The sequence below is a fragment of the Dermacentor albipictus genome, chromosome 7, assembly GCF_038994185.2.
Source record: "Dermacentor albipictus isolate Rhodes 1998 colony chromosome 7, USDA_Dalb.pri_finalv2, whole genome shotgun sequence".
Lineage (NCBI taxonomy): Eukaryota > Metazoa > Arthropoda > Arachnida > Ixodida > Ixodidae > Dermacentor > Dermacentor albipictus.
This window is the reverse complement of record NC_091827.1, coordinates 57,107,217-57,133,260: the sequence shown is the minus strand read 5'-3', so window position 1 is coordinate 57,133,260 and position 26,044 is coordinate 57,107,217. Positions and strand designations below refer to the sequence as shown.

Genomic DNA, 26,044 nt, shown 5'->3' with positions numbered 1-26,044 from the left:
TTGGTTGATTCGTAAGTTATACATTATTGGGTTATGTATGGACAAGCATATCGCAGCTATCACAGCTGTCACAGCTTGGCAGCCACATGGGCATTTTTTTGTTGAAACATTTCATGACAGTCTCGCATAAGTGTGGCTGAATTTCGTTGTTACAGCGCTAAATTTCCTCCGTCAAGCCGGAGGATCGTGAGCTTGTTGGAATGAGCCTTAGACTTCGAAAAATCCGCTAGAAAAATGTCCAACGACGTCAAATCTCATGATCGGGGCGGCCAGCTCTGATCACCAAAACGGAAAATCTGTCAAACCTTCATTATTTGTTTAATATTGCTCGACAATGAAAACGCATTGTTCTGTCATGTGGCGCTCCTATTTTAATAACCCTGACAAGTCGGCTGTCACGCTGTCTTTTTCTTCGTTGACAACACTTGAACGCACAAGTGTGTTTGTGTGTGTGTGTGTGTGTGTGTGTGTGTGTGTGTGTGTGTGTGTGTGTGTGTGCGTGTGCGCGTGTGTGCGTGTGTGCGTGTGTGGGTGTGTTTTTTGGGGTCCGGCCTTCATCAAGAGTATGATTGCAATCTCCACGGAGATCACTTTAGACATTTTCTCTGTAAGCGCGCAGCATCTGAATGGAAATTGTAAAAAACATATGCATATAATGCCATTGACGGTGGTGTGCTCCGGTCCACCGTCAGACCGTCAGTAATCGGTGGATTATTCCAAGTTATAACCACAAATAAACGTTCAGGACTCTAGAGTAGCCCGCCGTTGTTGCTCAGTGAATTTCGGGTTGTGCTGATAAGCACGAACAGTCCGCTTCCCTGCACTCTGTGCGGAGAGGTACCTTCAATTGCATCTGTGAGGAGCTTCTCTAAAAGCATCCGGGTGTAGACGCCATCTTCACAAACCATACTCCGAGTCACACCACGATAGTAATAGTTTTGATAGCCATATACAATGCTGACCTCGATGTCGCTCCACCATTAAGATAGATAGATAGATAGATAGATAGATAGATAGATAGATAGATAGATAGATAGATAGATAGATAGATAGATAGATAGATAGATAGATAGATAGATAGATAGATAGATAGATAGATAGATAGATAGATAGATAGATAGATAGATAGATAGATAGATAGATAGATAGATAGATAGATAGATAGATAGATAGATAGATAGATAGATAGATAGATAGATAGATAGATAGATAGATAGATAGATAGATACCATATAAAGCCTACAGACAATGAAGCTAAAGAAAGCAACGGGGAAATGAAGAATGAAGAAAAGCGAAATGAAAGTGTACAAAAAGATAACGTGCCGCCGGTGGGAGCCGAACCCACAACCTCCACGTTACGCGTGTGTTTCGCCGCCAATTGGGCCATGGCGACGGCTGTCAACCCGTCCACTTACTTGACTATTTATGTTTACTATATTTAGCCCTGAGAGTGTTAGCCAGTGACACTTAATACGGAAAACACGTCATGAGTTATTCAAGAAAGCAAAAACTGGACATTCCAATTCCCATAGTGAATAGTGGTCTTTATGAACGCTGAATCCGACGACAATTCTGGAAAAGTTAACCTGACAGCCTCCAATGGAATTCAGGCTTCTGTGAGCGCTCGAATACTAAAGACACTAAAGACATGGTTTGTCTGAGCGGGAAGGATGATCGACCACAATTCACGCATATACTTTTCGATAAAAAAATCACCGCCCATGCACTCCGTACAGATGGTTAACCAGCGAAGCTGAAACGTGCGGCCCCGATGTTTATCACTGTGTTAATTCCAATGAGTCACTAAACGATGGCTTGGTAGGCTGCCGGATCCTCGGTACGTAGTAGCTTCTTGCGCCCGGCTGCACGAGCCTGTTCTTGTGTCCGGGCTGCAGCATCGGCAAGGCGTAGACGAGCTCGTTCCCGGTTCTGCTCGCGGCGTTGCTGATCGAAGGCTGCTTGCTCCTCAGCACTACGCATGACGCGTGCCCTACCCATTTCGGAGCCGGAGAGTAACGGCTGCGCGCGCGCTACGCTGCGATGGAGAGCAACGACGTCACTATCGGGGCAGCCAATCGCACGCCTCTCTTTCTCTCTCTCTATCTCTCTCCCTTTTTTCGAGTATGCGCATGGGGTTGCATCGGAGGTGTTTTGGGCGTACAGACAACAGACTGACGGACTAATCTGCTAGCCATATGAAGCTTCGCTGTGAAACAAGTGGTGACCTGAAAAAGCGTACGTATGATAGCTTCCACGTCAAACTACAGCGGTGACAAATCCATAGTTTTAATAAAATGACGTGTGTAGAAAGGCAACAAATTGACGAAGGCACGGGCCGCAATACCAACTTGGCCAAGAAGCATAGCGGTGAGACACCGAGGTTTGACAGTTGAGCTAAATGCAGGAGGCAGGCGGCCGCTGCGTGATATGTGGATAAGGTGGCAACAGAAACGAGCAGGAAAGTGGGTTCCGTACAGGCACCTTTATTTCCAAATAATACATATACGTAAGTGCAATATATCCCAGAGTATTGACATTGAAGCTCACAGTCATCAATCGAAATCGCACTGTATACTGACGCCTCCGACCTCCATGTATCGTGAGCACGCCAAGCGCATTATGCGTATTACTGCTGATATTCGGTGCTTCCGTGATGATGATGGATAATGCAGTTATTCGTAAGAAAACTGACGCTGCCACTGGCAATGGGAAGAATTTCGCTAGGCCGGTTTGGTATTCAGAAACAGTGTTGACATGTGACAACCTGGGCAATATAACAGCAAATATTAGTTGCTTCTGCTACATTGTCCTTTTTAAAGCGCTTTACAATTGAGCGGCTTCCCGGTAACATAGATATGCTGCACTTGCTACTCGGTACAGATGCGATGAAGCAATAACGTAGCAACTGAAAACTCTAGGTTGGCAGGGAACATGATTAGTCCATTAAAATGCGTAGAAATAGCACCAGGGGGTCATATTCTGAACAGATTAATTTCAGTTTCTTTTCTTTTTGGCCCTTTGTCGTAGATTTTCATGCAGCCACGCCTCCATTGTCATCGGTTTCGGCCACTGGGCGGGACGGAGGATAATGAACGAAAACAGTAGATGAAAAAAAATTGTTGCGAAATATGGCCCCAGTGCTCTTTTTAAACCACAAATGAGTTAAGTTTCAACGGAGTAGGTCTCTGTAAACACAATGCAAGCAAGTCGTGACTGATGCGTGTAAAGAACGATGATCTCACTGCGGCCGAATATTTATACGATAAATTGAAAACAAAAATGCTACACGCAGAAATGTTCTGGAGCTAAATTATGTTATACCAAGTGCGCTAGTAGAATAGGTATCGCAACTCTATCCTTAAGTTCTGAACATAAGAGAGCTTCGGGATGTGGGACCTAAATACTTAGGGCACGTAAACGAGAGAAATTGGCATCCGCCATAAAGATTTCAGAGGCTGCAAAATATACCTACATGGTTTGTCCCCCCAAGAATGATCTGCTGTAATGAAGCTTAGATGTCAAAGGAAAACTTGTCCTCCTTCCGAGATCAGCTTGTTTACCACCATGTCACCGGAAAAGTCGCCCTGCCAATTGCGGTAACGAGGCTGACAGATAGTATGGGGATAGCGAAATAATCGATAAACTTAAATACGGGAACATTAAGTAAGCACATAAGTTCCGCTAAAACCCACGAAGCGCTGGAAGTTTCATGACAGGGCAAATCGCCACCTGCATGAAGGTAAGATGAAGGTACAAAGTAGACCCCCCTACCCTCCGTCGAGGCTCCGTAAAAATAAATTGCTTGTTTATTCTAGTTACCGTTCTTCGAATTGTCGATCGTTTCCCTCTTATTCTACTGTCTGCCACCCTCCTGTTCATTTCTCCATTTGTAATCTGTTTTTAGACAATCTAAAAGGGACGTGTTAACGAATAAATCAAGCGAAATGAACGGTTAAGAGCGCGAACAGACGAAGGATCAGACGAAAGAGAGATACACACAAGGAAATGCAAGGCAAGTTAACCAGACGAACGTCCGGTTTGCTACCCTGCAAGAGGACAAGACGAGAACTACGTCGTTTTACGGGTGTAGGTAGTCGAATGCAGCGCCCTTGCGTGTCGCCTTCTCGTCTTCGCCCTTTTTTCGTTTCGCAGCTTTTAAACATCCTGACGCAGTGGGCATTCCATGGGCACGACAGCGCCCTAATTTCACGCATTGGTCAGACGCAACCGCATACCCCATGAGGGGTTTGCGTTGTGTTTCTTTGAGTACATGTAGCTATAGGCTCCCATATATCCTAAAGCTCTCTCATTATCTATCCCCTTTAGCTCGTTGGCGTGCGTACAATTTAGTGATCGTGGTCACATGTGCAGTCAAATTTACGTACCCGATTTGTGTTCTTAGACTGTATAGTCTATTTCGGAATGTACTTTTCGCAGGTGGCTTAATTCCGCCGATTAAGTTAACCTACTTCAAAATTAGGAAATTGAAGAAAAGAAAAGCGGCCCAGACTAAGATGAAGAAATTATTGAAAACGTGATGTTTCGGCCTATACACGGCCCCCGTTCTTTGCGTGAAATCACGAGAGCCTTGATTCTGAAACGCCCAATCTTTAACAATTTCCTCATCTTGGTCTGCGTCCGTTTTCTTGATTTTTCCGTGAATTTCCCTGACCAGGCGAGATTTCCTCGCACTCTCCGCGTCAAAGTAAGAAATTACTTGCGCGAGAAATCACCAAAGTGAAGTTGTCTCATCGACGAAGTATCGCTAATCAACTTTACGATAAATTTGTCTTACGCCATACTTGTCATATTAGAATTGAATAGCGACAGTTTTCAAGGCTTGCCAATTGGAAGGAATCGCTCAAGCACCTGTCCTATATCTTCCCTCAAAATCTTCCACGATATAAACTGGCATTACCGGTGCTTTTGTCCGACAAAGCGCACAGAAAGTTTGTTTACAATTTAACACCGGGAACGCCACTGCAATCGACGCCTGTAGTTAGCACGGATATTCCGAAACTAGTTCATTTCAGTGCACACGCTAAGTAAAAAGGTCCTGAATGGTGACCGGAGTGAATCCCAGAATTGTGAGGGAAGCCTCTGCCTTCGAAGCCAGGTCTTATACCTTGCTGGCATTTCATACCGCACGGTTTCCTGTCGTGCAAATAATGTCAAGCTCTTTAAGTATTTCAACTGAACAGGTGGAAGTCCTCCATGTGCGCGATTTTCTAAACAAAAGTGTATAAACTAATGGAATAGGCGATGCGATAGCAAAGCTTAGTGAATTCATCTATGACATTATTATTTGTTCTGGTTAATCAGAATTTTGCTTACAAGAGTATATTCTCAAAATTCACTTTCGTTTGCTTTCTTTCACATAGTTCGGTTTGGCAAGCCATGATCACTTTCACCAGTTCATCTACAGTCTACCACTATATGTTTCTCCCACATGTCACGAAGTTGAGGGACAAATTTTGACAAATTTTCACAAGCTATTTCTATGGTATTTTTATTGTTGTTCTTGTTGTTGCAAAGAAATAGCTATTGCTTTCGTCTTTATTTTCACAATAACGCGCTACGTAAGACATTTTGAAGGTCAACGGCATACGAACGTAGCATATTATACAAAAAACTTCAAAGTGTAGCATACATTCACTTTAAACGAACTTGTTTGAACTCGCCCACCGATCGCCATCTTGCTGCAGCAAAGGTAGTGCAAAAGCTCATACTTTTCTTAGTGCTGTCGTGTTTGTATACAGGCCTTGCATATATGATAGCAGACTTTGCATATATGGTTGACTTCGGCAATAAAGTTTCACATTGCTTCCAAATAATGGTGCGGCCGAAAAAAATAAGAAAAGTACTATGTTGATGGAACGCAGTCTTCCTTCTTGCAGTCTTCGTTGTTTTCAGTAACCGCGTTTTGAGTCGCGTGCCTGACATGTTTCTTTCTCTCACTTTATACACACACACCCAAATATAAAAGAACTATGCTATGAACATTTTCGTAAGCTCTATACCATACTGTAACCAATCGTGATCTGTGATGGCGTCACCTCTGGCTACAGAAGCATATCAATTCAGAACGTCGTGCCTCGACACGCCACAATGACCGGTTCATCCGTTCAAGCTGGTTACAATTCGCGCCAGTGGGGACAGCAGTGACGAAGACCTTCCTGTCTTGGTTGATTTCGGCAAGGACGGCAGTGTCTTGCAGGCATCCGATCCAGTCTTGTAGTTGGCGCACACAGTGTCAAGCAAGTCACCTGCGTCCAGATTGGCAAAAAATAAGAAAGGTTGACACAAGAATGGTTTCCAGTGCGCCAATGCAATGTGTTTCACATCAAAAGCCAAGGGAAAATTTGTTGGCTTAGCAGTTTGAGCACAAAAGGCATTAATTATTTCTAGTATTAGCCTACAAGTTGCACAATAAAGATATCCTCTGTTAAGTAATGCGGTGCTTAGGGATGTGGGGATCTCGCACTGCAAATCGAACTCCGAGACAATAAAAAATGACTCTGAAAGTGCGACGATGAACAAGTATCCTTGCAGGTAGTGACTTGTACAACCGAATATCGCAACTGCAGCATATCTTTATTATTATTATTATTATTATTATTATTATTATTATTATTATTATTATTATTATTATTATTATTATTATTATTATTATTAGCGAAGTTTGAACAGAGGTATTAAGGCTATATGGGCAGGGTTTACAAACTCTGCAACGCCCTTCAGCGTTCACGGGTACAATGTTTCACATTTTGGGGCATGAACGTCGAGTGATGCGCTCACCCTATGAATTCTAAGTTGAGGGTAAAGTACTCAAGAGATCAAAGCATTTGCAAATCAGTCTGTTTGGCCATAAGAAAATCTGCTCTCAATTGTCATTGTCGTAACGAACAGAGGTGGGCTACGCATGGGTGCGAGGGTGCAAAACGCTTATGACCCAGCTTTGGGCACATGTCAAAAAGAACCACGGGGGGCTTATGTTAATCCGTCGCACCCCTCTACAACAGCGTCTCTCGTAATCCCTCTCTCGTTCTGGACGATTATTTCGATGAACTCACCAATCCTTGCTCTTGAGATACTTCAAAGAAAGAAACTTGTTCTTGAGCAAGTTGGTGCTTAGGTTTCTCTGACATATTACTGTTAGCGCAATGTAGATGATGTAGTGGCCTTATCCTGTTTCATTTCACATAGTAGTAATAAGAAAAACAATTACTGCTAGCGGTTGCTCTTAAAACTACTCGCCTCACTATGGCTCGCCAAACAGACCAAACACAAGTTTTACCTTTAGCACATGTCGCTTATATACTGAGAGTGCGTCATCGCCTTTTTTTAAGGGCGTTTCTTATCTGCACACATCTTTTACACGCAATGCGTGCAGAAAGCGCAACTTTTCATGGCCTCTCAACTCGCGCAAAATGGGTGGTTCTCTCTATGAGTCTCCACTGAAGCGCACCTTCACATGGTGTCTGAGGTCACTCACAGTGGTGTCTGCTAGTTACAACAGTTATAAAGCAGTGCGCGCTACGGATGGCAGATTAGAATTCAATGCCTCGATAACGCCTTACAGGTGAGGCAGCCGTTACTTGCCGATCGAAGCAGACATACAGGCGAATGACCCCAATGCTAGAGGTAAAAAGAAACGAGAGTTTGGGGAGGAGGAAGAGGAGGCTGCCTAGTTAACGAAGAGGCCGATGGGAGAGGTACTGTTGCCCGCGAAAAGACCTAGCTGCCCGCTGCAGACTGAGACTCGGTTCTTGTCATTTTGCGTTATCATTCGCGAATCTAACGTGAGTACGAGGACGCAGCTATGTTATCAGTATCCGACCACGATAGTTTAGCCCTTATCAGATTGGAGTTCGGACGTGTGTGGCAACGCTGCTAGCAAGTGATATTTTTTTACTGCTTTCCTAAAAGGAGCGAAGTAGCATTCGAACTGGGGCCACCAACAAAACGTGTGCGAAAGTAGAACACACAAAGAGAAACAAAGGCTCCCGCTCTTGGGACTTTTCCGTACAGGCTTCTTTCATATTTATTTCATGTTTTCGGTGTTCTTGCGAAAAGAAAATAGGCTTTTTTTTGCGTAGCCGGCGATATTCACAACTTTACTGATATCGCTTTCTTGAGGTTTGACATCATTGCCCGCCAATTGGAGGCACGGCGCTACGCAATTAAAAGTTACACTAATGCCTGTACATCCTACTAGGGTATCACGCGAGATTTTAGGTCGAGGCTTTTATAAACTCAGTTCCTCGTTCTTTCATTGCTTTCAGTCAATTAAATTGGGCTCAACCTATAGCTCGCTGAAATCAGCACTGAATCCTCTGTTTTGTGGCCATGAGCAAACTTATATTGTGGTCGTATTATTTTTTTTTCTTGTGCAAACATTGCTCAGATCTTGCTACGTTATTCCTAAACTAGTCGACAAAAGGCAATGACATCTCGTATGTCTTTATAAACCGAGAGGAAGGTGTCGATTTTTCACTGGCTTCATTTTCGAAGGCCCTTCTACAATCCTTGGCTCTTTTATTTTGTGGATCACTCGACAGTTTCATCAAAAGAGCTATCAATTTAATATGCGCGGTGCTCGGATGATTCTCGCTCTACGGAGATTACTCGTTTCCCGCGAATCGGTGAGGCACACCTCTCAACTTGTTTTCTCTCTCTCTCTCTCTCTCTCTCTCTCTATCTGCACCAGTGTCCTACCACGAGAGTTGGATAGGGACGCACGCAAGTCCTACTACCCTTGCGAGTCCGAAGTATTTGCTCTAGATAGGACATCTGCGATGAAGTTCACTGCCTCGGGCCTCACATCGCACCATGCGAAAGAGGGGCTTTCCTTCGATCTCCGATTTCAAAGATAACTGACGCTTGTTAGAGCAGAACGCGAATGCTAAGTATGCGCCAGACATCAAGCAAAGAGACGAAGAAAACACCTCCCTCTGACTCAGAAAGTGACCCTGACGACTGCGATTGTACAAAAGCGAAAGGCGCACGTATACGCGTACGTCACGAATGACGTAATGGTAGTGGATCACTCCCGGCCCCCTCATGTCCCTTATGCCTCGACTTAGCGCAATCGAAAGAACAAATTTTTCTCAGAAAGCAGCCTACTTATTCAGTTTTTGTTCTCTCTCCTGATTCAGTTCAAATGTATAAAAGATTGGCAGCGTGATGTCTGATAAGCGCCCGAGCTTAGTTGTTCGTCTGGCGTGGGCTGTTGAGGTCAATGAGTGATAACCGATAGTAGCCCGTGCACGCAAGTAATTACAATTTTGCCTTCAGATCAGAATTAAAATTTCCACTACGCGTGCGAAATGGTAACTGTGGAGATATATATGTTTCACTGGAATGTGGACCGTGTGAAAGTAAAAGCAACAACCAGCGACTCAGAGCGATGTCACTCTCCTCAAGGATAACGGTCGTCGGAGCCAGCCACCGGCTATGTCATTTTGGTACCCAGCACACAGACAGGTTCGACCTAGCAGAAAAAGAAGGTTCGAGCGTTCTCTATAAACTTTTCATTTTTATCCCTCCGCTTGAAATGGTAATGCATTCGGCTGTGACGAAACAGCAAAACATCCTTGAACACGTCTTAGACGCTACCAATCTGCGAAAGTGTCACGCGTAGGTGTCCGGAATGCCGTGGCACGGCAACGTCACAGCTTCGTAGTTCATGAAAAACAATCGTTCTGCTCATTTGTGGTTCGGCAAGCACCTTTAAACTGTTAAGGGAAACGGCTCAAGAATATGCTCGAATGCACCCATTTAATTATGACATCAAATGTTCTTGCTGCTGCTACACGACAAAATAATTACAGCCTGGAGGTCATCAGTTCCAAATAAACGGTACAGAGACGCCAATAGCACAAACGAAATCCCTCTAAGAAAATTTAAAGTAGCTTGTGAATAGAAGTTATGCCCAAGAGATCCTCAATTTGTCCTTCGCGTGCACATTGGCTGAAAAATATTGTAAACTGAGCTGAGAGAAAACGGTGAATGCATGCCCAAATATGATATCACCACCCATTAACTATTCGCTAGAAAGTCTTTTCACACAACTGGCCTCGCCTGGAGATGCGGCTGAGCAGAGAGGGATACTAGATAAGCGTTTTCGGGTACTTTCTGGCGGGAACATAAGGTTTCACATGCGCAGATGTCAACTAAAAATATAGTAACAAATAATAGCACCACAGGGCATTCGTGTCTTTAAAAGCAAACGCGCCACAGGCCTCCGCATTCTTGTATTTTTATAGAGTTTTAGGTTCTATTGCAACTAGAAACTTTTACATCACTAAAGCATAAGTAAAACCGCGTTTTGGTGTTCGTATGGACACCTCGGTAAAAATGCAGATAGTTGCTATGGAAGCTTCTTCCGTAGCAATTATTATTTGTGGTTGTTTTCAGATTACATCTATATTACATTTACTACAGTCAAAAGTGTTGTCATTCGTTCGAAAAAAATATTTTAAAAATTCACCGCCGATTACAATACCCCCTAATGCGAAATTTTAGCTCAGCTCTATAGGCGTTTTTATTTCGCCATATATTCGCTTGCGCGGACAATCTGCTTCGTGCGGCACGTTGCAAACGGAACGAAGTGTGGTGCAACTGCCTTGCTAATTGGGAGATCGCGAGAGGCAGCGCGTGGGTGACGCGCGGCTGCCGCAGACAGACCTCCGCTGATGCAGCGCATTATTTCCTCATATGGCATCGGCGGCATCATCGGTGAACAGACGACGCGCGCTACTGTGATGCCATCTCGTAGCCATCGTCGTCACAGAGCACATACTGCGTGGCACTGCGCTTCTCTTCTCGCGCTTTCGCCATACCATCCTCCTCTACTTTCCTCCTCGCGCTCTCTTCACTGTCGCCATCTTCCATCCACGTTCTGCGTTCGCTCTTTCTTCCTTTGTTGTGCTTTTTCACTAGGTTACGAGGCACGCCGACGCTCGCTGCAGGAATGGGCGCTTAAGATCTGTGCTCTAGAACGGGACGATGGGTCTCTGCTCTACGCGAAAATATTTGCGAATTTCCTAGCATCCTTGGTCTCCCTAATCAATTTCATTCTACATTGTGAAGATGTTCGCAAAGGCATCAGTCCGCAAAAGCATCATTATCGCTGTCATTATGGCCGATGATAATCAGTCGTATTTTGTCGAGATGCATCTCACTTATATATATATATATGTGTGTGTGTGTGTGTGTGTGTGTGTGTGTGTGTGTGTGTGTGTGTGTGTGTTTTCATTTTGTTACCGACAGTCACACAAAGGCGCTATGTCACGATGGTGGCTTGGTGGCGTCCGATTCGCTTAAACGGCAAAAAATTGTAGCAGCGTTTAATGTCGTAAAATGGCACAGTGGGTTATATGGGAGACGAGCGGAGCTATCTGGACCAGTTTTCGGCCATCTGGAGCTTTTAAGGCGCGTTCAACGCACAGCACGCGAGGCTTATTGCACTCCACCCGCAGTCCAATGCGACCATCATGGCCAGGGCGGAACCCACGACTTGATGCACAAAAGCGCAGTACTATAGCCAAGGAGATACAAAGGCGAGTATCGAATTGCGAAGGGCCGAAAGTATATCAAATAAAGTGAACTCGTATGACATACGGCAGAATATATCCAACTACCAGCCATCGTTTTACTTGGCGAGAAAGCTTTCTGTTGAATGCTTGAGTATATGTTGAGCCCCGACCGAGCTTGAGTGCTGGGACCGAGGTTGAGTGTTCAGCCCGGAACGAGTTGATTGCTTGAGTATATGTTTTGCCCGGCGCGAGCCTGAATGCTTGGACTGAGCTTGAGTGTTGAGCCCGGAATGAGTTGAGTGCTTGAGTATATGTTGAGCCCGGACCGAGCTTCAGTGCTTGGACCGAGCTTGAGTGTTGAGCCTGGAACGAGTTCAGTGCCTGAGTATATGTTGAGCCCGGACCGAGCTTGAGTGCTTGGCCGGAGCTTGAGTGTTGAGCCCGGAACGAGTGGAGTGCTTGAGTATATATTTAGCTTCGACCGAGCTTGAGTGCTTCGATCAAGCTTGAGTGTTGAGCCTAGAACGAGTTCAGTGCTTGAGCATATGTTCAGCCTGGACCGAGCTTGAGTGTTTAGCCTGGAACGAGTTCAGTGCTTGAGTATATGTTGAGCCCGGACCGAGCTTGAGTGCTTCGAACAAGCTCATGTTGTGTTGAGCCTGAAACGAGTTCAGTGCTTGAGCATATGTTGAGCCCGGACCGAATTTGAGTCCTTGGCCCGAGCTTGAGTGTTGAGCCCGGAACGAGTGGTGTGCTTGAGTATATGCTGAGCCCGGACCGAGCTTGGATGTTGAGCCCGGAACGAGTGGAGTGCTTGAGTATATGTTGAAGCCGGATCGAACTTCAGTGCTTGGACCGAGCTTGAGTGTTGAGCCTGGAACGAGTTCAGTGCTTGAGTATATGTTGAGCCCAGACCGAGCTTGATTGCTTGGACTGAGCTTGAATGTTGAGCCCGGAACGAGTTGAGTGCTTTAGTATATGTTGAGCCCGGACCGAGCTTGATTGCTTGGACCGAGCATGAGTGTTGAGCCCGGAACAAGTGGAGTGCTTAAGTATATGTTGAGCCCAGACCGAGCTTGAGTACTTGGCCCGAGCTTGAGTCTTGAGCCCGTACCGAGAGGAGTGCTTGAGTATAGTTGAGCCCGGACCGAGCTTGGGTGTTGAGCCCGGAATGAGTGGAGTGCTTGAGTATATGTTGAACCCGAATCGAGCTTGAGTGCTTGGATCAAGCATGAGTGTTGAGCCCGGAACAAGTTGAGCGCTTGAGTATATGTTGGACCCGGATCGAGCTTGAGTGCTTGGCCCGAGCTTCAGTGTTGAGCCCGGAACGAGTTCAGTGCTTGAGTATATGTTGAGCCCACACCGAGCTTGCGTGTTGAGCCCGGAACGAGTGGAGTGCTTGAGTATATGCTGAGCCCGGACCGTGCTTGGGTGTTGAGCCCGGAACGAGTGGAGTGCATGAGTATATGTTGAACCCGGATCGAGCTTCAGTGCTTCGATCAAGCTTGAGTGTTGAGCCTGGAATGAGTTCAGTGCTTGAGTATATGTTGAGCCCGGACCGAGCTTGAGTGCTTGACCCGAGCTTGAATGTTGAGCCCGGAACTAGTTGGCTGCTTGGGTATATGTTGATCCCAGACCGAGGTTGAGTGTTGAGCCCGGAACGAGTTGAGTGCTTCAGTATATGTTGAGGCCGGACCGAGCTTGATTGCTTGGACCGAGCATGAGTGTTGAGCCCGGAACAAGTGGAGTGCTTAAGTATATGTTGAGCCCAGACCGAGCTTGAGTACTTGGCCCGAGCTTGAGTGTTGAGCCCGGAATGAGAGGAGGGCTTGAGTATATGTTGAGCCCGGACCGAGCTTGGGTGTTGAGCCCGGCACGAGTGGAGTGCTTGAGTATATGTTGAACCCGGATCGAGCTTGAGGGCTTGGATCAAGCATGAGTGTTGAGCCTGGAACGAGTTCAGTGCTTGCGCATATGTTGAACCCGGATCGAGCTTGAGTGCTTGGATCAAGCATGAGTGTTGAGCCCGGAACAAGTTGAGTGCTTGAGTATATGTGGAGCCCGGACCAAGCTTGACTGCTTGGACCGAGCTTGAGTGTTGAGCCCGGAACGAGTGGAGTGCTTGAGTATATGTTGAACCCGGATCGAGCTTGAGTGCTTGGATCAAGCATGAGTGTTGAGCCCGGAACGAGTTGAGTGCTTGAGTATATGTTAAACCCGGATCGAGCTTGAGTGCTTGGATCAAGCATGAGTGTTGAGCCTGGAACGAGTTCAGTGCTTGAGTATATGTTGAGCCCGGACCGAGCTTGAGTGCTGGGACCGAGCTTGGGTGTTGAACCCGGAACGTGTGGAGTGCTTGAGTATATGTTGAGCACAGACCGAGCTTCAGTGCTGGCACCGAGCTTTGGTGCTGAGCCCGGAACGAGTTGAGTGCTTGAGTATATGTTGAGCCCGGATCGAGCTTGCGTGCGCAGGTGCACCGAAAACGCGTACCTGCGTGCCTCGTGAGGAATGGCGATTTGCACCTACAAGAGATGCACGCCAGCGCGCGCCCGCTTCGCTTACTCCAGCCCCTTTTACAGAGATGGTTTCGTACTTTTTTATTGAGAGGGCTTTGAAATGCAGGGAGTTTGATATAATCTTTTTTATTTTGAAACTCGTTACATCAGCGGCAAAACGTACAGAAAAAGCGAATTCTCGCATGGCACAAATCTGCCCATTAATTGTGCCCCGCCGTAGTGCGTAGCCAGGCACGTGGAAACGCGAGGCAGCCAAGTCCGATGGCTGTCTAGAACAGATATCCGTACTTAACTGTGCCACGCTTGGACGCGTGTGACCTTTCACGCACCATCCGCGCATGCGTAGGCGCTCCGGCGCTAGCTTGCACGCTCCGCCAAGCGTACGTGTAGTGAGGCCTTTAGGTAAGGATATCTGTAACGCTCAATATCGTGAGCTGGATATTAAAAGAAATTTACATAAGATATTCGGACTACTTCTAGTATATTTTGGCTACAAAGTGCCTGAGGATTGAAACCATATTTCTTACATTTTTTGAAGTAAATTAAGACACAATAGCAGTGCCCATGTCATCACGAACCAGCTTTTACAATCAATCGTGAAATCGGGCTCAACATCCCCGGACCATGAGACCACGTTCCGGAAATCAGAACTCTTTCGAGCGTGTTTCTTCCTAAAGCATCACTCAAAGTGTACCAACAAGGCTTAGTAATATAGGTATTTGTTCAGGAATATGTCTTTCTCTCGAGGACCGATTGTTCTTTGGACCCGGTGGCCAGGTATCCATGTACACACGAATCGCAATACACGCCGTCGGCGTGCCTGTTCCAGCCGGCACGGGCACATCAATTGTGTACGCACTTGAAAATTTTGGGTGGAATAACATCCGCCGTTGACGAGACCAACTCGTTACCATTATGAAAATGTGTTAACCCCCTATCGTGCCCGAAATAACGCACTGAAATACCCTGTTTCTTGCGCAACATGGCTGATTGGAATTGCTTAGGTCAATCGCTTCATTCGATAACTTCTCTCTTCTTTCCATCTTTACTTCCCCTTTCCTTCCCCTAGTACAGGGCAACAAACCGGAGGCTTTAACTCTGGTTAACTTCCCTGCCTTTCGCTCATTTGCATCTCTCTCTGCCTGTTTTGTGATAATTGTACTCGTACTTTCGAGCTCCTTTTTTAGAGTTCACATGCTTCGTGCACAGTTCTCTTTTATCTATTTTACCTGCCCTGCGCGGTCTTCCAGACCGCACTACGTACAAAATAAAGAGATGCGTTATCTTGCGTCTGTCTGGCAATGGCGCTACACATAAAACACTGTAAATTAATTCTGACATACACTTTTTTCGTTTATTATTCATACGAAGATATAATCGACATGCTCGCTTTTCTCTGCAGCTCTATCACTCAAACACAATTTTCTAACGTTGGTTACCTACAGGGCGCATTATCGTTAGGTGCTTAAATAACTCTGTTAACTCATACGAACAACGCTTCTGCAGCACGTAGCATCGGGCAAATCAGTCCGTTTCTTTCGGTGCTATCTCCACGCCCGGGAGGCATAATTTCGTCCGTGAGACTCCGCTTCTCGCGTCGCGGCGAGATTATCCCCACGGTCGTGGCCACGCATGCCAAGTTCCTATGCAAAGCAACTTTTCGTCTCCAGCTCGCGAGCCACGAGCGAGCCAAATGGGCCGATCGACACTTGCCGAGCGCATTGCTTTTTAGCGTGTGGCTGCACGATAAACTAAAACAAAAAACGCACGTAAAAATAAAAATAAAAATAAATCTTACACTCTGCAGAACCAGGTTTGTTATCGCGCGTTTTCTCGCACAGAACAAGACCGCGGAGCCAAGAGCGTCGAGATCTACGCCGATCCCGGTTAGTGTACCGTGCGCGTTTGTCTCGCGGCACGTGCAAGGCCAACGACCGAGCACGCTGTGACTGGGTCAAGGCAGCTAATGTAACCGGACGGCCACTGCCATCTCTGACTGCGCTATTGACTGTGCAACAGTCGCGGGGAGGGGGGGGGGGTGTAGGTAGGCGTTTTCGAACCGCTCGTAACCCGGTAGAACCGTTTGACGCCTATGTGGGTCGACTCGTTTAACCACTCCGTGGTGGCGGCCGCACACGCCCGACGTTTGCATAGATACTGCAGTGCGTGGCATTGGCACGTGTCCCACGGACACTCCCTATGAGACGCGACGCCTCTTCCTGACGCTCCCGGCAGTGAAAAAGACTCAAGGGCAGTCAGAGCCTTCGACACGGAGTAGGGAGTTGAGTACGAAATCTGTCTGTCAGAGACACGGAGACGTGGTCATTATGTGTGTCGCGTAGTGAGGAGGTCCTCTCTCTCTCTCTATCTCATCGTGAAAGTGGATTAAAAGCTCATGTTACGTTCCTAACGGCCCGATGCCGACGTGAACTACAGAACAAAAACGTTGCGAGCGCCCGTAGGTCGACAACACCCTCAGCCTAGAAACCACCAAGCCACCAAAAAATGCCGCCCGGGGGTGACTCACTATAGCTCGGCGTAAAATCGGACTCGTCTAAGAAAAAGCACCATACAAATACTCGCGTCTAGGCAGTCTTACCCGAAGGTGAGGAACACGCGCGACGTGCTCAGAAGTGCTTCCGCTTCGTTGCAATCCAGCCATGGCCTCCGGCTGGCAAGCAGTTATCTACACCACGACAGGCGCTTCCGGTCTGACCACGTGCGCGCGCACACGTAGTACACCATCGTCCTCCCCAGCTCAAAGAGATCGCGCAGCCTGAAGCGGTTCGCCCGCCTTTGGCAGGCGCGCTATATCCCGTCAGGGCCAACACTCTTCGCTAACGTGGGACCATGGGAAGGTCGTCGACAGAAAGTATACTGCCCAAACACGGTAAGCATGTGCGCTTGAATCCTTGCGAAATGTCGATCGAAGATTAGGCCCACCATTTGTGCCTCGAATTGGAAATAACCGCAGCAATCGCGTCTCGACAGAGTTTTGGAAGAGTTTGGTGCTGAAAGCTGGCAGGCGTTTAACGAAGAACGCGGAAGCAAGCCTACTGCGCGCTCGTGTCGTTGAAGAGTGGGCCTCAAATCAAACGAAATCTGCCTGCACAGGCGCGCAAAACACTGAACCTTCTTGGCACTTGTTAGGGCCAGGACGTGATACGTAACACGTTGTTAAGCCCAGTGCCGCACGTATTCATTCATTCATTCATTCATTCATTCATTCATTCATTCATTCATTCATTCATTCATTCATTCATTAATTTACCTACTTACGTACTGTCAGCGCTTCCAGGGCAGACGGGAGTCGTTAAGCACGCAAAAACAAATGAGAAATCTTATACAAGCTATCTGTGTTCATACAAGGCTAGTAATAGTGGTTTCAAGCAAAGCATTGTCAGGATTGCTGGCAATGGATGCGGGCAGGCGGCTCAAGTCCGAAGCACGTGTTACAAAACTCACTACCAGGTAGGTTACCGTGATTGTGTAACGTGACAGCGCCCTCTTGGATCCGAGTTCATCGTTGCTACTTGCTCTGTGACATGACAACACTGAAGAAATCGTGAAATAAGTTGTCGCTTAGTCCCGTTTCACGTTGAGGGAAAATCATTTGCGATGTTGCGCCGTTCTTACTGATATCAGCGGTTCATCTTGACGTTGTTTGGCTTAAACATACGGCAATGGGCCGAGAAAGTGCTTCGATTTTTATCTGCCACATGGGCGTGACAATGCGGGACGCTCCGAAAGCCTGCATGTATTCAGTAATTTGGTGACGCGCTCCAGCATGGCACGCCGTGAAGGTAGGCTCAAACCGTCGATCTCTCGGCAGGTCTGCCGTGGTCCGACTAAGATGTGCGACGCGTCCACAGAGTGTCTAGCGCATCACGCATTACGCGTACGTATCACTCAGCGAGAAGGGGAGGACCGAAGGGCCCAATCTTTGTTAGTCTCAAGCATAAGGAGTCAACAGAAACTGATGCCAATGAAAGCATTACAGAATTATTTGTTATTTTAATTGAAATGCATAGGTCGCAAGGCAAAGGCAATTAAGAGTGAACGAAAAAAACTTACCGCCGGTGGGAGTCAAACCCACATCATCCGCATATAGCGTTTCACGAAGATCTTTGTCCGATGTCTCAAAACGCAAAACTGACACGCCAAGGCTGTTATCGTGCTGACAAAGTTTTTTTGCAGCCCTGACAAAACGAGAAAAGCGGAGCGCGAATTCGAGAAGCACTTGAACTCACCAGCGTATCCGGTGATTAGCTTGTCCACGTACGCCGAGGTTGAACTCTCGCACACTCCTTTCACAGATTCCGTCATGCAGGTCCTGTACGTGTTGAATGAGCTGCGAGGATAAGGAAAAAATAACAGAAGCGTTTCGGGTATTACGAACACGATGTCAAGCACGAAATTTTTGGCGCAAGGAAAGTCATTGCTGTCAGGCTCAAGTCCAACGGCACATCGTGACATTGTGTACTCGTTAAGTAGTTTTGCACTTTTCGGGACAATAGTCTGTCCAATGGCTAAACACTCGTACGCTTAAGGATGTAAAAAAGAAGTATATGTTACCGTAAACAACAGTGAGCTCCAACTACACACACGATGAGAGAACCCGCGGTTACAAACTGTGAACTAATCTGACGTACGGCATGCGCCGAAATACCTGACGTAAGATATTGACAGTTAAAGCTATGAAAGTTTCTTTCATGAAGCTTTATTACCGTCTGTGTACTGTGACGCAGTTTCCGGCGCTGTTTTCGTATCAGCATGCTCACTTGCCACAAGGAATGGCCAAACAAAAAACTTTTTTTTGGTCCCCATCAAACATACAGTTTTACCCCATGAAAGTATGTATGTTAGCCGTATGGAACGGTGTATCACTCTTAAACGTGATTTTTTTTCTGCGTATGTGTCTAATCACGTATATATTGCAAGGATGCTGACGGCATAACCGCAGCTTCTGACAGATTACGGCTACTGTAGGAACAAGTCACTATTCCTTAAAGCCACCAAGTGCCATAATTAAAGGTATAATTTTCACACCGAGAGATCCGCTTTTTCTCTAGTTGTCATGCACTGTGTCCTTTATATACAAAAGAATATTATACTCGCCAAGGCACTAATAGAAGTCGCATCTAGTAAACAAAATGTATGATACAGGTACATGAGGGCCAGTATTTTGTCCATTCTTTGCGCACTCGTTTGTATGATTCACGTGGCAAGTATATATATATATATATATATATATATATATATATATATATATAGTGTGTGTGTGTGTGTGTGTGTGTGTGTGTGTGTGTAGCTTGGTGGCTGTGGCGTTGCCCTACTGAGCTGAAGGTCTTGGGTTCGATGCGTGCCGCGGCGGCCTCATTTCGATAGGAGGGAAACGCAGACACGGACGTGTACTTAGATTTAAGCGCCTCTTAAAGAACTCTGGTGAAAATAAATCGGGAGTAACCCCACAGTGGCGTACGTGCCACATAATGAGATCTTACTTAAGACGCACTGGTGGGCTAGTCGATTAGTCAGTATATGGAATATGGCAGTGCACTTAGAAACAAGGACGTAACACAGTATGAAGAACCACGAGCGCTATCAGTTTAATGCTGGATAAGCATACATAAACACATGTTTCAGCGCATCCGTGGAGCACTTTAGAGAAGAGAACGACAAATATCTTTTTTTTTACCACAATGGGAGCTAACAGTCATCATGCTACACGGAACTTCATACTCCGCGAGCCTTCATAGTGCACAAAATAGAAAGAAAGATGAAAGAAAAGTGAGTGAAACACACCATCTGATATTGCCCCGTTCATATACATAAAAACGTTTTATTCGTCACATGACGTCATCCTCGGAAAACTGTTGCACTCTTCCTTCCGCGTTGACAACTTAGCTGCATTTATATTGCCCCGTGCCAGTTTGTTTCTTACACGGCACACCACTGTCGTATTTTCCAGATTCAGCAGGGAAATTATTCGATGAGCTGAGATTTCAACGCGTAGGAAAAAGTGCATCAGGTACATCTCGGTCGCCTTATCCGGCAAAGAAAGAAGGTGTTTTTACGTATCCGAAGGCGGCATGCTGAGATGGTGTGTTTCATCTCGCTTTATTTCTGCTTTTTTTATTCGTTATATTTTGTGCACTATGAAGGCTTGTAAAGAATGAAGATTCTTATGGCATGATGGCTGTTAGTTCGTATTGGTGGTAAAAAATATCTGTGTCGTTCTCGACTCGGAAGTGTTCCACGCATGCGGTGGAACGCGTGTTTGTGTATGCTGTCGAGTTATTGCTGGGTCATCTTCATCATCATCATCACCATCATCATATATGATGATGATGATGATGACCCAGCAATAACTCGACAGTTGCAGTGCAACGCTCGTGGTTGTTCATTCTCTGCTGCGTTCTTGTTTCGAAGTGCACTGGCATATTTCATAATGAGATTTCTTTTTGTCCCGTAAGACCCCGCAAATCAATTTCTTTGATTTAAGTTCAACTTTTGAGTTTCGGAAACGTGTTCATACCGTCGACGGGCTAGCAAAGAATGTTTAGGCTCCTCACAGACCCGTATTCTATGTAGTTAAGCTAATCTTACTGTTCATTAAATTACGAGGTTGTGTGGGAAAATGCGATCAGAGGACGCCTTATACCGCAAATATCAAAAACAAACCACACAGAGTGTCAGTGGCGGGTGATTACATAGTGCGTGCCAGGAACAAGCCAGAAATGAGGTGCAACATACATACATAGGCTTCAAGACCTCAAGCTTATCCCCTAAAGACACACTAGTCTAAAAAACTCTTTTCCTTTTTTTTTCAGCTCGCGAGCGATACCCATTCTAGACTCTCATAGAGTTTGATACGTCGATGGCGGCTACATCGTTTGCACAGCTGTCTGAAATAATAGTCGTAGACCTTCTGTGTACAGACTCGAGAGCCCCGACGACATTTCGAGATAATGTTAGAACTAAGCATTTCATGGGGGTGAAAACCGCTTTTAACGCGTTGTTTTCAAGACAGACGGGGAGAGGTTACCAGCAGGATAGTGCCAGGCGGCTCTTCTGTGGTGCGTCGACGCTCTGATCCAGCACCAGTGTAAGGTCTCTCATGCACTGGTGCAGGCGTGCGCCGTTGGTGTTAAGGCACGCCGCATGCTTCAGGTATTCTGCGAGAGGCAACAGACATCACTCACTGTGACATTGCGTTTTCATGAATCAAAAAGACACGACATGGCAAGGACATGACAAAAAAAAAAGAATGCTGAAAAATAGGCAATGTTCCTTCGTGCTTCCATAGTGTAGCATCTCTGATCAACGCTTTTTCCGTGTGATTTAGTGGGCGAAGTTCTGAAAATGCGGAGATATATGTCTCGTGAAGCTGTGGATAGCATGGGCTCACGAAGCTGATGTCAAAAGACTTGAGAGGCAAAAGCTTGTAGAAATTTCAATTCGTTCACTAAAGAAGAAACAGATGGCGCTCTTGTGCACATAACGGAGGTTTTGTTTTGAAATACGCTCATACATGCCAATCGCTTCTTTCTGTAGTTACTCGGTTCTTGTAGACAAGAAAGCCGCACACTCAAAGTTTGGCGCACACCCCAAGTTTCTACAATAAAAATTTAGGTGCCCTCCAGGTTAATTGTGTACGCCCGTGATCACACTGCACGTTACAATTGTCTCCGAGTTTTCAGATGACAATCTGTCTTTTCTTCAGCGTATGTGCCGGGATAAACAAAGACATTAAAGAGAATGAACTCAAGACTCTATCACCTGCTACTATAGGCTGCTTAGGGACAACTAAAGAACATGAAAAAATTGTAGTAAATGTAAAATTCCTTAACATTACGTTAGGCATCGAAAGTTGTCTATGCATAAAACGTTCGTCATTCAGAATCGACTGCAATATACCAGGCAGCACCAAATTCACATAGCTTTTCTTTCGTAAGTGCTCATTGACGTTGGCCAGCTGGCTTCGGGAATGATCATGTCCAACATAGAGATTGGGTGAAATTTTGTTTTAGGAACAATTTCAGTGTACAACGTTTTTTCAATACCGGCCCAGATTTTTTCGGGTTAGTTGCTCTAGAGGATTAGTTTACACAATTTTAATGTGTCATCAATTCTGCTTACTTTCACCTGATGGGAGGTAGGGGTAGGGGTAGCGGATGTTCCCGCTATTGCCAAATTGAGAATGCTATACTTTTTGAAACTTTTTCCATGTTCTAAAGACAAATAAATTTTCGCTTCCATCAGTCAATAAAATTTGGCTTTTTCTTTAAATGCAACAAATTTTATTAAGTTAAATCGACAATTCGCGTCAAAGTATCCTTTCCAAAAGCACTTCAACAAAGCATGTGAAAGGGAACTCAAGTTAAGGTTTCCTCTTAATCGTAAACTGACACTAAATAAAAACATTGAGTCAGTTTCTTGGGAGATTTCTGGGCACTGCGCATATTTAGGTCCTTTTTGTACATAAGTAGTCCTGAAAAGTTGCCAGGTTTAATGTTTGCTTCTAATTAAATGTGATGCAACCATAGCCTGTTGAGTAATATTTAACTGGCCTCTGCAAGATAATGTCAAAATCTATGACGCCATGGGTAGCGGACGCGGTTGTCTTGGCTGCATACCTTAAATTTTCGTTGCTACGTTTCCACTCAGTCTCAAGGTGACATATCTGGTAATGCTGCAGTGTATTCTAACATTATGGCTAAATATATCACCTTCCGTGTATATTTGAAGCTACGACGATCTGGGTGTTTTAGATATTTTTTAAGTAAATGGGACAATCAGGCTGTTCTCGCTTACCGTAGAAAAGGGGGACGCAAGATGTTAATCATGACGTCATTTATGTGGCACTCTCAATATCAACCGGACCCAAACTCTACCCCGGCGTACGTGTCTTTCTTATTTCATGTATGTACTTTCTCGTGCCCCTTACATAATCTCACAACGACGCAGCGCTAACGCTGCACTCTGAGGTATATCGCGCCCTAATGCACGCAATTGAGTCGGACAAGATTACTTTTCGTCATTCGACGGACGGCCTCTCCCTCTCTTATCATTGAGCTTCCCCCACCTCTCTCTTTCTCTCTCTCTCTCTCTCTCCTCTCTCTAATGATGTGTGCCAAATGTTTTCCGGTGGCATACGTCATATATGTACAGTGTACCTGGCAGGAAGGCCCCAAGACACACAGTTTTCGAGAAAGAAAACTGCCTGAGAAAAACAATGACCAGTTCGTTATGGATTGTCCGTAGAATGTAATGTTCTGTATATATATCGACATGCAGGCTGTGGTCTACCGAGGTGCCCACAGCACCCCCGGTGGCAGTGTACAACGGTTACCCACCCTTTCCGCTCGGGCTGGTGGTGTTGCACTTGGCGTTGACCTCGTTGCGGATACCGTCGAGCAGAAGCATGACCATGCCCCGAGGGAACCGAGCGAGGCACTTGGTCGAATACGCCCGGGCACACTTCTCCGACGCTTTCTCCTTCCTGCACAAAACCGGAGAAGCGAACGCTTATTGGCTGGGGGTCCAAACTCTGTCTTGGAACAGTCCCAAGCGGGAGTTGATGGCACAAGCTTTATCAGCTGGCCCGCGTATAGTGCGGGAGATTGTATCTGTAAACGCCTAAGGGACGCCGAAAGATTCGACTTCCGAAGCTGCTGCTGCTTCTGCTGCTGCTACCGAGGTCGAAGAAGTGCGCTATCAACAGCAGAGCACTATCGATAGGTAGTCGGATGCAGAAGCAAGGAAATACGAGGGTTTGCTCTTGATGGTAGCCGAGATTTCTCTCGACAGCCCGCGTACGGCGATGCATCGGTTCTCACTCTCGCTGCGAATGTTGTGCCTTATGCGGAATCAAGAATTAACTTCCGCCTCTGCGTTCCAGAATTAAAGCAAAGGCCTCGTGCGGAAAGAAGCGAGCGAAAAGTTCCTGCAACGAGCAGTGCGAGCACTTTCCTGAAAGAGTCTCCGAACTGCGAGCAGCTCGGACGAGAACGGGCACGCAAAAGTGCGGAAAAGGCACCGCAGGGTTTTTTTTCTTGAATCCCGTTTCCGAGTGTTCCCCGATTGGCGCGCATCACGGAGCATCGGAAGAGGTTTTAAGTTGCGCACTTTCGCCGCGAATGACCAAAAGTCGCCGCAGCAAGGACCACCTATGCGGCTCCCTGTGCTGCCAATGTTATAATAAGAACGTTCCCAGAGTCTACCACCTCGAAAGTGCCGAAACGCATCTACGCTATAAAAAGGTTTATCAACCAGCCGACGTTAATACACCCTCCCGACTCCCCCTGTCAATAGTCTTCCGCCATGTCAACAGATTTCTCATCACACTTTGTCATCGATAATACCAGAAACTGACGCTCAAATTTGGCATGGCTCAGAGAGCGAATAGCTTTTGTGAAAAATCAGCTAAACTAGCAGGTAGATTTACAGTAGGCCTGCAAGTTTAGCGAAAGCGAGGGCGCAGGGAAAATCTGCCCATGGCTTTGTCGAAGGCTGTCTCATAAATGAGAAGCTTCGTTGTGCGCCTGCGCAGGGGGAAATTCATTAGAATATGCCAGAGATTGCTGATGTCACGTTCTGTGCTCGACCATGTGTGCCATGCTGTAATTACATTATTTTCTAGCGTACTTCTCAAGTTTACTAGCACTTAGTAACCGTGACGTTGGTGGACTCGTGCTGGCGCATAACTCATCTCGCCACATCCCGCGATATCTCGCGACAAAAACACATTGCAAATCATATTGACCGCAAAAAGTCGCATATTACCGCCCGTGCTGTTTATGTGTTTTCTTCCTCTGTCCCCGTCTTTTTTGCGGTCAAATTTGCAGTAAATACCAACTAGGCCAAACTGAAGTTCTTCTGAAAAACACATTGGTTTCGGAGTGACATTCTGCCAACTGCTGTCGCGAATAGAAGGAGCACTATCAAAAACACTAAACGAAATATACCGACATGAAGCCAAAATTGCAAATAAAAAAAATTGAGTCTGAGCGTGGCTGATAAACATCCGACGCGCGATGCTAAGTTATTTTTACGGAACGTTTATACGGTGTAGCGTAAACAAACGCTTGTATATGCATGCGCTTATTGTGTTTTTTGCTTCAACGGAGTCCTATTCTCGCTTGATTTTTTTCCCACAACCGTGCATCTGCGAAAGAAATCCAGCGTCTTCTCGCCTTCAGTGCAGCGCGGCGACAGGGGTCACGACGCTCTACGCCTAACAAATAAAGTCGGTTTCTTCCCCCCTATATGTGTATGAAAACCTGCTCTTAATGACTTTGAGCTCAAAACCAACGAAACAGCTCTGCGTGCATATGCCCCTTTTTTTTTCTAAAAAAATAAAACAAAGAATTGGCAAAGCTTTCCTACATAGAAACATTGAAGCTGTAAAATTAGCGAGCTGTTCACCGACAGTGCATTGCGAAAGTCTATCGTGTGCGAAATAATGGCACAGTAAACTTTCTTAGTATCGTGACCGGCTAGACAGACCTTCGTTTGTGACTATTGACGACAGCGGCAGTCGTTGGTCGCAGGAAGTGGGGAACACGCACTAGCTCTTTATGGAACCTTCGACACTGTCCACGCGTCCTTTGTGTATGTTTTATTTTGTACCGTATCGCCGCCTCCCCCCCCCCACCCCCGGCCCCGCGCAATATGGCGTAGCGGCTATGGTGTTGCGCAGCTGAGCCCGATGACGCTTTCGGTTTTGCAATGAGGGGGGGGGGGTGGGGAGAGGGGTGCTAAATGCTGAAACGTCCATGTCCCATGCATTGGGTGCACGTTAAAGAACCCGCGGCGGTGGAATTTAATCTGGAGCCCACCCGTATACAGCGTACCTCATAATTCTATCCTGCTACTGGCGCGCAAACCCCATGAATTCATTTTTGTGTTCCTCATCTTGTGCCTTCAGCACTGTTCTGCCCCCCGTAATATCCCCCCCCCCTTTCTTTTTTTTTCTCGTGA

The 26,044-nt window shown here is 46.2% G+C and overlaps 2 protein-coding genes across 3 annotated transcripts in view; one reads left to right on the top strand and one right to left on the bottom strand.

Annotated features, from left to right (window-relative positions):
* Window positions 1-2,462: 2,462 nt before the first annotated feature.
* The window catches only part of LOC135906785 (uncharacterized), a 44,314-nt gene continuing 20,732 nt past the window's right edge, over window positions 2,463-26,044 (bottom strand). The window contains exons 3-6 of the mRNA XM_065438376.1: window positions 23,419-23,564; window positions 21,108-21,237; window positions 18,310-18,410; window positions 2,463-6,266 (exon numbers count right to left, since the gene is read on the bottom strand). Of these exons, the coding sequence (XP_065294448.1) occupies window positions 6,118-6,266; window positions 18,310-18,410; window positions 21,108-21,237; window positions 23,419-23,564 (526 nt within the window). The 3' untranslated portion in view covers window positions 2,463-6,117. The remainder of the gene's footprint in view (window positions 6,267-18,309; window positions 18,411-21,107; window positions 21,238-23,418; window positions 23,565-26,044) is intronic.
* Window positions 16,663-26,044, top strand: part of LOC135906786 (ras-related protein ORAB-1-like) — a 170,622-nt gene continuing 161,240 nt past the window's right edge. For both annotated transcript variants that reach the window (XM_070522245.1, XM_070522243.1), the window contains exon 1: window positions 16,663-16,949. The gene's annotated coding sequence lies outside the window, so the exon portion shown is untranslated. The remainder of the gene's footprint in view (window positions 16,950-26,044) is intronic.